The sequence below is a fragment of the Trachurus trachurus genome (assembly GCF_905171665.1).
Source record: "Trachurus trachurus genome assembly, chromosome: 20".
Lineage (NCBI taxonomy): Eukaryota > Metazoa > Chordata > Actinopteri > Carangiformes > Carangidae > Trachurus > Trachurus trachurus.
Genome location: NC_139911.1, coordinates 9,981,936 through 9,994,837, shown reverse-complemented (window position 1 = coordinate 9,994,837; position 12,902 = coordinate 9,981,936). Strand labels below are relative to the sequence as shown.

Here is a 12,902-nt window from a genome sequence, read left to right as displayed (position 1 = left end):
AGATGTCTGTCTGAATCAGCGCTGATAGATAACGAAGTTACACAGGAGGAGGAGGAGGAGGAGGAGGCTGGGCCGGGATCAAATCAGCTTCCTCAATAGGCTACATTCAATTAAGACAGAAGCCTTTATCATTGTTTTCTAGTGATGATTTATCACGCGAGTCACTGCATCTCACTGCACTGAAGAGAAGTCCGCATTAGTGGAAAAATTAGAATAAAATGAAAAAGAAAATCTGTAGTCTCATGTGTAGCCTATCTAATGCGTCAACAACTGTTTACCGATTTTAATTAATTTTAATTTTCAGCCTTAATCAAAATTCGCATTTGCTCATATTTCGGAATCATTAGGCTAAACAGTGATTTCAGGTATTTTATGATTAGATTAGATTCTAACGATTTCTAACGAATTAATGATTTTTATAGCCTAGGTTATATTGGCTAATTAATTCCACTTTTATTATCTATTTTTCATAATTACATAAATGAGATTGATTATTAAGAGTAAAAAAATGTGATGATTAAATCTCTTATTTCTGATATATTTGTCAGGCTAATCAGATCTATTTCAATAGAATTAGATTTTACGTGAATTAATCAGAAAAAGTGTCAGACTTTGATAAACAGGTAAAAGATTCAAACAGCTGTAGGCTATTATCATGTGATTATCATGTGATAACATTTTAATTTCGCAAATAAGGTTTCAGAAAAAAACTTCATTATTAAAGGATAGGCTATAACGTAAATATAAGTTGTAAAAGGGAGAAAATGTCTCTGGATTCAGTAGCTACATGGAAGTATCTGCCCATCTGGGGCTTATTTACCTGAGCAATAAACCTCTTTTTATGTAATGCGATCATAGCCTACCTCTGCATAAAATTAACAACGTTTACATCCGAAGTGAAGAGTCGAAAAAAACTGTGTTGGTGCAGGGTTTAATATTTATCAAAAATGAAATCTATATTGAAATCTTTAAAAAAAAACAACAACTGATCAGATAAGGAAATTGTGGGGAAAAAATGTAGCACAGATATCGATGAATAAGCTCTGAAAAAAAAAGAAATCGCTACCTTGTCACCTGAATCTAACCTATAGATATCTTACCTTTCACTCAGCTGTTCAGTCAACAAACACTGTTGACTAACGTGTCAGATTGGACACATTTTTGTTCATTTATAAATTATGCTCTTTATATAGGCTATAAGCCATCATGAATATTTCATACATCACAACTGCCGCTATTTTCCTTTTACCCAGCCCTCTATTTTCTGCTTATAAAATAAGATATAGGCTACAACGAAAATAGAGCCAATAATCTGTTTACCAATCATTTGAATCTTTCATGTTTCCGTTATATTTTATAATTTTATAATAGCAGTAATCGCGTCATTAAGTCATATCACTCCTTTATAAAATGCTCTAGTGGGTTAATAATAACTGGTCCAGACGGGTCATTTGAGGACATAGGCTACGCTCCTCCTGCAGCCAACACACTCAAATACCTATCATAACGAACCTATGACTGCATAGGCTGCTGCATAACTATAATTACATCCTGAACTGCACGCCGCGTTTGATTCTCTGACCCAACGTGGTGATTAATGATGTTGTGAAAATGCGTGAGTCTTTTAGCGGAACAAAGAGCTGGGGCTGATCGGAGGAAGCGGACAGGACTCTCACTCCGGATGTTTCTCCGGGCCTGAACACACCGGCGGCGCGTGCGGAGCAGCGCGCGGCGGAGTGACTCCTCCCTGACGACAGACGATCTTCGATGGGAACATTCTGCTTCCTGTGCGTTGCCAGGGCAACACTTAACAACAACAGTAGCACCTAACCTGAACCTGGGAGAAAACGCTGCGGTGACTCCTGCCCTGTGGTAGCTAAATTCACGGTTTATTTCTGGGCTGTTTAGGGTGTGGGGATTGGGAACAACGCTGGAGAGACGAGTCTTTCTTCAGGGCAACGATGAGTCAACGGCAGATCATCCAAGGTGAGATTCCTGGGCTGTTTTGATTCAGAAAAAAAATGAGAGTGAAGTGGTGTTGGCCTATGATCACACTGAACTGAACATTGTCCCTGTTTGTGCTTTGTGCAGTTTTCGAGCAGTATCAGAAGGCGAGGATGCAGTTTGTGCAAACTGTTGCTGATCTTACAGCCCGACCACAAAACATTGAAATCCTGCAAAAGGCTGGTAAGAAACTAAACTAAAGCCTCAATAAAACTAGACAACACTGGGGTTGGTGTCTCTTGGAAAAGCTGAGGCTGAAGTGTCATGTAGAGAAAAGTCTGAAAATGTGCTTCTTTTTTCATTGCCTGCAACAAACTAAAAAAATAAAGCTCTAAAATGGATACATATGTAATGAAACATAGGCTATTTGCTGTGAAAACTGCTGATATGTGTCTTTATTCAGTGTTTGACAGAAATGTCACTACATCACAGACGTTGGAGGAGTCATTTGATCAACTTTAATCTGCTTTTTATGCCCACCCCCTGCACTCAGTGGGTTTTCATATGTTTTTAATTAATTTTACTGAGTGAGACAGGGATTCAGTTGAAAAGTATAGACCTACCCCCCAGACTCATGGCTACCAGTAAAATCTGGTAACGGGTAAGGTGTGGTATGTAGGCCTATTTGCTGAGAGATGAGACATGATATCACATTTGCTTCTTACCAATCTATTAAACTATTTATCATCATGAGATTTCTCTCCTCTCCTCTCAGGTGTGATGTCCATGCTGCGTCCTCTGATGTTGGACGTGGTCCCCGGCATCCAGCAGACAGCAGCTCTGGCTCTGGGCCGCCTGGCCGACCACAGCGATGACCTGGCTGAGGCTGTGGTGAAGGAGGACATCCTGCCCCAGCTGGTCAACTCTCTGGCCTCGCAGAACGTCAGTAGCCTATCTCCTCCTATAATCTGTTGCTCATCTGGACATGTGGATATCCTGGTTGTCTCCCACCCTGAGAGGGAAGAGAGAGGCCTCAGGGTCGACCTCCTGAATGTGACCGTGTGTTTTGAGCCAACTTGGCAGTTCGCTTGGGGGCTACTTCAAAACCTAAGAGCCCTTTACCAATAGTGCAAGCAGACCTTTGTTCTCTTTCTCTCTCTCAAGAGGCTCGGGATAGAGGGAGTCAAGGTTTAGTTCTTGTTGTTAAAGGGGCATCACAGTTTCATGTAATAATCTGGTAATCTCACAAGAATTCAGAGTTTGGAGGATTTTATTTTATTACAGTGTAACAAATATTTTAAAAAAAATGTGGGGAAATTAAGATTTAGTTTGTGTTTCTAAAGAAATGTTGGAATACCCAAATAATTATAGTAAACATGAACAAATATTTAATTGTTTGGCATACTAACAAATGGAAAAGATCATTTGTATGTAAAAGTAATTAAAGTTCATCGTTCTGAGCCCTTAATCAACAAGAGATTAAAGAAATCGCAACAAAACAAAGTTCAAGAGTCTCAGAGAAACTCTAAAATACACGAGTTGTTTAAACATTGCATGAAAAATAACAGAAATATATCAAGAAAAGACTTATGAGGACAAGGCTCTCCATTTAGTTACAGAGCAATAAAACTGCACTGTGTCTCATTAATAAAAGTCTAGTGTGGGTTAAATCCTCATATTCTGCAGAGCCATGACAACTAATGTGTGTGTGTGCCATGTGTGTGTCTGTGTGCAGAGGTTCTATAAGAAAGCAGCAGCCTTTGTGCTGCGTGCGGTAGCCAAACACTCCCCGGAGCTGTCCCAGGCGGTGGTGGGCTGTGGGGGGGTGGATGCCCTGGTCCTCTGCCTGGAGGAGTTTGACCCCGGGGTGAAGGAGGCTGCAGCCTGGGCTCTGGGCAACATCGCCAGACACAATGCATGTAAGAGGGAGGGACACACTGGACTGGAGGCTTTGGATTTCCATGAGTTTTTCCACATCTCAGTTTCTTGTGTTCATCTTTAACTCGTATATCTTTTCATTTCTCCCATCATGCAGCGCTGTCCCAGTGCGTTGTGGATGCAGGCGCCGTCCCCCTGCTGGTGATGTGTCTCAGGGAGCCTGAGTTGGCCCTCAAACGCATCGCTGCCTCCACCCTGAGTGACATCTGCAAACACACACCAGAGCTGGCTCACACTGTGGTCGACACCGGTGCCATCGCACAACTGGCAGAGATGATCCTCAACCCAGACGCAAAACTCAAGGTGGGCAGCTGCTTTCAACTCATGATGTATGATGGCAACAAAGAGAGGGACAGTTATTTTAGATATTTTTATGTAAAATGTTAATAAAAACACTATAACAATCACTTTCATGCTAAATAGGCTATAGCCTAGAACTTATGTTGTTTTGATTACTGAAGCTTAAAGCTTCAGTTACATAATACTATTTGTTTTTGCATGTTATTTCTCTGTCAAATTATAATTGGCTGCTGTTATCAAATAATATGAAAGAATGACTTTAACAAACAAATTTAGCAATTCAGCAAATTTCTAATTAATATTTCAACATTAGAAAATACTTCAAAATAGATTATTTATATGGTAAATAATATTTATGATTTAGACTTTTTTGTTCTTTATATTTATATGATATTAATATAAATTTGTAGCCTATTTCTCCCCCCAGTCCTATCTTAAACCTTGCTCTGTCTGCTTGTTATTAATCTAAGTGATTTAGAAAAATTCTCCCTGACATAATTTTATTTAAAAACACTAAACTGAAACATTTCTGTCATTTATAATTAACATTTCTCACTATGAACTTTATAAAAATCTAAAATATTCATTCAAAAAAATCTATTTATTTTGGTTAAAAATTAAATTGTGATTGTAAATGACTAAATTGTAGTAACTTAGCTTTAAATTAACATTATTGTTATTATTATTATTTTCAGTTACAAAACTTACCATATACAGAAATACAGTAATAAAGCTGTATTGACATTTTTTAGGATCCTGCACAAATTAGATTCTATCAATCTTTGAAAACCTGAAATTATGATGAAATGCAAAGATTTAAATCAAGTCATTTAAAATGTAATAGAACAATTCAAGTGTGGTTAAAGCAGACAACTGACACTCCAATATATTTTCTGAATAACATGAAGCAGTCATTCAGTCTTATACCTGGAGATGTTGAGACATGTTTGTGTCTCCGTGCAGAGGCAGGTGTTCTCAGCGCTCAGCCAGATCAGTAAACACTCTGTGGGCCTGGCAGAGATGGTGGTGGAGGCCGACATCTTCCCTGCAGCAGTGACCTGCCTCCGGGACCCGGACGAGTACGTCAGGAAGAACGTCACCACTCTGATGAGGGAGGTGGTGAAACACACACCAGAGGTAGGCTGGGTGGAATGGGCATCGTGCAATACAACCTGGCACTTTAAACTGATGGAGGGCCTTGTGCAATACTATCTAGCACTTACATTCTTACAGGGCATCCTGCAATACAACTTGGTACCTATGCACTCCTGCACTTGTCACTTTAACCCAGCACTTATGCACTTTATCTCCCAGAAACTCCCCAACCCATGGAACATGTTTGTTAATATGTTTTACATAGTCATAGTCGTCTTGTCTACATTATTATGTGTATTGTCACTGAACTGTTTTTATGTTATGGGACTCCGGATGGAAATTAGTAGGCTACTTTTGCTACAATCCGGCACATTTACATGTTTTTATGTCCATTAATGTGCACTGTCACATCCAAATAAACAAATAAAGTAAAAGCTACTGCACACACACATTTGTATCCACGACAGTCAATAGCAGTAGTGTATCGTGTGTGTGTTTCTAGCTGTCCCAGCTGATAGTGAACTGTGGAGGCATGGCAGCTGTGGTGGACTACCTTGGCGACTGCCAGGGAGGCCTGAGGCTGCCGGGGATCATGATGCTGGGATATGTGGCAGCTCACAGTGAGAACCTCGCCATGGCTGTCATTCTCTCCAAGGTGTGTGTGTGTGTGTGTGTGTGTGTGAGAGAGAGAGTGAGAGTGTGTGTGGTTAATCTGCACTTCATGTGACAGCCAAACCTAGACACATTCCTTCAGGTCCAGTATCTAGGTCACACCAACTCAACCAGTCCCGCTGTGCTGCGTCCTCCTGTCCTGTAGGGGGTGCCCCAGCTGGCCCTGTGTCTGTGTGAGGAGCCGGAGCACCACATCAAGGCGGCCGCAGCCTGGTCCGTGGGTCAGATCGGCCGTCACACGCCGGAGCACGCCAAGGCGGTGGCCGCCGCCAACCTGCTGCCCAGACTGCTGCAGCTCTACACGGACCCCAGCAGCTCCGAGGACCTGCAGCTCAAAGTCTGCTTCACACCCACACCACGCACCATCACACCGTAGAGGTCACAGTTTTTAATCACACATTTTTACTTCTCAAAATTAAAAAAAAAGCTCTTTTATTTCTGTTTTTTTTTTACTAGCCTATTTTTGGCACATCAATAATTATTAAATTAGGATATTGTGTTTCTTTTTTCTTTTACACAGTTGCTCACATTTTTTTTAATCACTTTACACTTTTAAAAGACTCAGATGGTCGGTATTGTCAATAGAAAGGAGCCTTTAGTTTATTCTAAGTGCACAAAGACAAACTGTGAAAGCCAGAGAGAAAGTCTGAGCAGGGATTAAAGTTGGAGGTTAGCCTATTCAGATGAAGGAAAAATATTTATGTGATTTTAAAAATAATAGCTACCTTTCATTTATTTGATGTCCTCCTCCTCTCAGAGTAAGAAAGCTCTGAAGTGCGTCCTGCAGAAGTGCACCTACCTGCCTGCTCTGGAGCCGCTCCTCTACGACGCGCCCAGCAACATCCTCAAACACGTCGCGTGCCAGTTCAGTAAGGTGAGTGCGTGTCTGCGATTGCGGACTTTTCAGTTTCGATAGATTTTTTTTTTTTTTTTTTCAAAATCTGATCGCAAAGGCCGGTGACCACTCTGTCCTCCTCCTCCTTCTTCCCTCCGTCGCAGGTGCTGCCCCACGACAGCAAGGCTCGGCGCCTGTTCGTGACCAGCGGGGGTCTGAAGAAGGTGCAGGAGATCCAGGCCGAGCCCGGCTCCGCGCTGCAGGAGCACATCACCGCCATCAACAGCTGCTTCCCCGAGGAGATCGTCAAGTAGGCAACATAGCGGCACGAGACTAATGCCCTCCACACCCAAACTCTCTCTCTCTGTGTCACCGTCACAGAGGCTAAGGCTAAGCAGCAGTAATCTTGAACTGACTCATGTCATCACACACAGTCATTTCAGAGCTCAGTGCTGACTCAGATCTGTTCCTCCACCGTCAGATGAAAGTTGCTTTATTCTGTTGCATTTCTCCAGCAACAAAATGCTTCAGTTTAAATGGTCACAAACGAAACCAACGAGAAAAATGCTGGTTAGATTTTAATTAAAGGGTTTTATATGAATAATTACAACAGGATCACATAGTTTAAATAGTTTCTGAAAAGTGGGCAGAAGTGGATAGATTTAAAAAGGAAAACTCGGCATTATCTGAATGATAGTAGTGAAAATACTTTTTTATTTTGGTAGATATAGGCCTATATATATATTTACATTGTGTGTGTTTTTTTGTTTCAGATACTACTCTCCTGGCTACTCTGAGGTCTTGTTGGAGAGGTTGGAGAACTACCAGCCATGACATCAGTTAGAAGAACAATTCCTGTTATTTGAACAATGAAGTTTTTCTTTCTTTTATATTATAGCTTAGGTAGCTTAAAGATGCAAAAAATAAAAAAAAATATTTTAAAAAAATCTCTGAATAGCCTACATATTGATTGTGACTGCAGCCAGGTACAGCTTGCATAAGGTTTGAGCCAAAAATAATAAAAAAACAGCATCTTAATTTAAAGTGTCAAACCAAATCTCTTATGCTGACTAGTAGCCTACAGAGAGGTCAAAGGTCATGTTCACTGACAGAGCCGCTGTACTGGAGGTTGGTGTGTTGCTCAGAGACACTTCAGCAGCCTGTTGACACGTGGATTAGAAGCAGAGCCGTCCTGTTACAGAGCAGCTCCCTCACAGAGCCACATGGAGATCATCATCACACCACAGGCTGACAGACAGTGTCCCTGTTTCACATCTCAACAGGAACAGTGCGACAATACAACACGTTTTTCTTTATATCCATCATTATTTTAAAAGGCAAAAAATAAACTAAACCAACACTAAAACTCGGCATCGACTGTAGCTTATAATACCTGCGATAATGAGTCTCTTTCCGCCTCAGTGTGGTTTGCAGTGCTCATACTGCCCCCTGGCGGCAGTGACCTCTCACTGTGGCTCAGCTGTGTGCGTGTGCACGTTGTATGTGTGTGTGTGTGTGTGCGGCAGCTGCAGCGCACACGAGGCGACGCTCTTTGTTTGTTTCCCCCGCATTGTGGGCTACCGCCACCCGGTGCGGAGTCAGACATCCCTCCGCCGCTCACCGCCGCTCACCGCAGCCCGAGCCGGGGACACGCAGCTGCTGCCGAGCCGCCCTCCTCTCCTCTCCACCAGCCTCATCGGAGCTGCTCCACTCCGCTCTCTCAATAACTGTGCTGCGTCGCCTTCAAATGCCGTTTTCTGCATAGTAAATTCAAGTTTCAGTTGTAACGCTGTGTTAAATAAATCAAACACGGAGCACACATGTGAACTATTTAGGCTATTTCCGCTTTTATTGTGGAATAGAACAAAAATGTATTTATTTTATGTTATAAACAAAGCGACATGATCGAAAACAAACTATCATGTTCCTCCTTCCTTCTGTAGACGCAGCCTCGCCACCTCGTGCACTTTCTGTCTCCGAGATTTTTTTTTCTTTCTTTTTCTTTTTTACTTTATTCTGATGCGTAGATGTTGCGTGGGAACGTGTGATCATTTCGTTGAAATTAAATCATTGGAAACGGAAAACACTGACTTAGTGAGACTTTCGACATTGTGACAAATAAAGTAAAAATTAGGCTTTTTGGGATGAATCCAATTAAAAAAAATGTGTGCGGGAATAAGAAATGATCTCTTCAATAACTCAGATTTGGGTTTAAGTGATTGAGGGCGTTTACAACTGCAAGGAATTATTAAAATATGTTTTAAATGACAGGGAGGAAACTGTCTCATGCTTACTTCAACACAAAACCTTTTGTTCCAGATGAGAAAAAATACAGTGCCAATATATAAGAACCAGCGCATCAAGAACTAAATATCCTCATCATGATGATTGTATTAAAAATGGCAGATAAGTTGCGTGTGTTGTGTTCAGTCTCCTCATAAACAGAAAACAAAATAGCCTAATAATTAAAAAAAAAAAAAAAAATCTTGAAATTCCGTTTTCCATTTGCAGACTGTTCCTCTTGTTTGAAGTGAGTTGTGCGGTTTGCTCACACGAGGAAAGAACTCATTTATAAAGTGACATTGACCATAGACAGATTTGTCAGATTGTTATTATGCTTTTGACTTTTATTTCCCTCATAAATTTACCACTTTGATTTTGTGTTATTCGCCCGGCAGCTTCGTGCGCGTCATTTTGGCAGTGACCTGTTTTAATTTTGTCTACACAGCATTTTGTCGCGTTTTTTAAATTTATCTTAGCCTATTGCATTAATTAACTTCATTAATTAAAAAAAAACAAAAAAAAACGGACAGAGAATAAACAGAAAATCACATAAATATTCAAAAATCTTTAAAACTAACTAACACTGTAATAAATCTGTATTCTTAACCAGCTATTGATAATGATGATCACGTCACAATGGGATGAGATACTACAAAACTTCAAAAGGTTATATAAGGTTAGATATAAACTGGTCTGTTTCTTTCTGAAGAAAAAAAAGGGGGTTGGCTAAATGACTTCAGTTTCATCATAACCTTTAACCTCTCCTGTTTTCGCCTCTTTCTTTGCAGATACTAAATTACTGTGGAATATATAAGATCTCAAACATACAGCAGTTATTATATTACATTTACAACGAGGGAGGAGATTTGACACAACAAAGAACAAACCATCAGGAGTAACCTTTGAGTTAAGCAGAACAAGTGCTTTAATTGGTTTGAGTGAATGCTTATGGAATGGAGTGTATTATTATTATTATCATCATCATTAAATGTGAAGAACAATAAACATACAACATCATTTTGGCCTTTCTGCCACTGAAAGGAAACTCTCACCAACCATTGTCAGACAGCAATAAACAAACACACACACACACCCACGCACACACACTCACATACACACACAATAATGCTTGAGTCTTTTAGAGGAAGCCTAAAAGTACTTGTGGCTGTCCTGAGGCCAAAGCACATTCTGCAGGGGAGGGGATTTCCTGGCCTGGTGTGTGTTGACTTGACGTCTACATGCAAATTGACTAGATTTAACCAGTTTTTTTTAGCACTTCTCAAAAAATATTTTGTCCACTTTTTTTGTTTTTGTTTCGGTGTTTTCATTTTTAAAGCCAAAAGGAAACGTAACCAGCTCTGCAGGATCTTGCCTGGCCTCCGCTCATTTGCATCTGTAATCTAATTTTCCCTTAACACTTGACAAACCACATGAACACAGGGCCGTGTCCCACAACTCCGGACATATTCACGTATGAGCGACACATCTCGCTTAATCTCCAGGTCAGAAAAAAACAAAAAAAACAAATTCAGTTTCAACAGACACATTACACAATACACAATGTTCTTCAAGCTCATGTAGGGGTAGCTCTGACTGCTGGAAGATGCTTTTGGCAAAAGTTAACGCTGGCAGCAGGTTGACTGGTGGGTGGGATTAATGGGCTCATTCATGAGAGAAGTCCTGAAAGCGAGGACTCGCTCACTTCAAGGTACAGCAGCAGGCCGCATGTTATTATTGTCTTTAATTTGCATCAGTTTGAAGTCTGGCATTTTCTTCCTTATATGATATCCAGAGTTATTATTCCAAAAACAAAAAAAACAGGAAAAAACCCCACTCTCCCAGCATGCACTGCTCTGTTTTTCGACATTTGCTCATGTTGGACTACAGCAAGCTTCCAGGGCCAAACAGAGCAAAGCAGACTAGAAGTTTAATGTGTTCCCTCAGTCTGTTTTCCATATGACACAACCTATTTACATTAATAACAAAACAGGCCATTGATAGTGAAAGAACACAGAAATACCAACTAACTGCTGACTCAGAATGAACTATCTGCTGATAATCTCCCTGACAACAAACAGGTGACCTGGTTTACAAGGAAAAAAAAAAAAAAGGAGGTCAGGAAGGAAGAGAATGTAAACCAGTTTTGAGAAATGAAATGGGAGTTGAAGTGAAAATTTGGACAAAAACACTGAAAATGATCACATTCCTGAAAAGTGACTGCATCTGTGATTCGTGGGGTGAATGTGATGAAGATGGCGACAGACTCCTGAGGTGGAGGGGAAGCCGTCAGTTAGCGAGGACGCGCGTGACAAAAAGCACAATCACAACACACATACTCCACAATGCACTTCCACACACAGACGTTCGTTATAAAGGCAGGACCAGCGCGACCGAAGAAGAACGGATTACTATCAGCAGACCCCGACTCCAGTCTGCGGAGCGGGGCCGAGGATGCCTGTACACACTGAATAATCAGAAATGGTGGATCCGAATGTAAAGAACTGACACAGATCCAGCATTTTTTTAAATTTAAGACAACTATATTCACTTTTTTTTTTCTTTTTGTCAGTTAAAACACAATCATAAGAAAGGTTTCGTTTAACTGACTGAATAACATGAGCAGATCTAAACACACAGGGACGTTGGGGTGGAAGAAGGTTGAGCAGGGGATTGAAAATAACGTTGGAAACAATGCATGTCAAAGTAAACACCCTATTATTAAAATAACCTTTTACCTTTGTTTTAAAAAAAGATTACAAAATATAAAATTAAATAATTTTGGAGTATAAAGGCACACATCTTGCACAGTGTATACAATGAAGAACAGTTATTTAAAGCATGGTAGGGAGTATTTTTACGCTGAACAGCTCACAAATGTGGTTAAAGTGGAGGGACACAAACAGAACCTGAACAGCCAGCAACACAGACTATAGAGGGCGAAGGAAACTTAGTCCTGTGACATGCAATTTTTTTTATGACTTTTAACTTTTAAAAGTACATATATATTTATATATATACTAAGCATTGTATCAATTCAAGCAGTATCATTCTTCATTTACCACAGCACCATCATTCATTCCCACGGGTGGCTCCTTTTTTTTTTTTTAAATACAACTATATTTCATGACTAAAATCCAATGTAAAAATATAAATGTGAATATATTCTATGATATCTAAACAAACATATCGTGATGGAAGCTTTTTGCATGGGTAAGAATAGTCAAGGAGGACGACTTGTTTTTAGTTGGTTATCCAGAGAATGTCACACGCACAACAACTTTTCTCACGTACATACATGTATATTGCATTTCCCTTATTAAGACCATGTCGACTAATTGGGATCGTATTCGTAACATTTGGTTCCTTTCCTCTTGTGCAAAATATACAAAAAAAGAAAAAAAAAATCAAGAACAGAAACCAAAAAATTCTTACCATGTCAATTCAGAAAACCGCCAAATTCAAACACAGATAAACCACCTTTAAAAATGTCAACAATAATAACACAACAATGTATAAACAGACTCACAGCTGAGGTTGGAGAAGAGAGCGACGCTGGAGGTGTAAATGATTTAACAACATGTATCTTTACACCTGCAGCAGCTCTTCCAAACCTCCCTCCTCCCTGTTCTCTTCCCCCCCCCCCCACACAACTTTTGAACACTGACACACACACACCGTTCACCACCACTGGGTGTGTGCTGGTACGATGCTGGAGGTAAAACCAATCTCCTGTTTGCCCTGAACGCTCAAGCACAGTCACAGTCACACTGTTGCCTGGTCCCAAAGCCCACCACGACAACACTACAGAGCATTTCTGTGGGGATCAGATAAGCGA

The 12,902-nt window shown here is 40.5% G+C and overlaps 1 protein-coding gene across 1 annotated transcript; it reads left to right on the top strand.

Moving 5' to 3' along the window:
- Positions 1–1,961: 1,961 nt before the first annotated feature.
- On the top strand, positions 1,962–7,618 carry spag6 (sperm associated antigen 6; the record flags this gene model as incomplete). Its single annotated transcript, XM_083995414.1, has 11 exons — positions 1,962–1,986; positions 2,092–2,187; positions 2,720–2,886; positions 3,680–3,863; positions 3,980–4,185; positions 5,146–5,319; positions 5,780–5,932; positions 6,095–6,286; positions 6,707–6,823; positions 6,949–7,094; positions 7,558–7,618. The coding sequence occupies 11 exons, from the start codon at positions 1,962–1,964 to the stop codon at positions 7,616–7,618; spliced, it is 1,521 nt and encodes a 506-aa protein (XP_083851540.1).
- Positions 7,619–12,902: the final 5,284 nt, after the last annotated feature.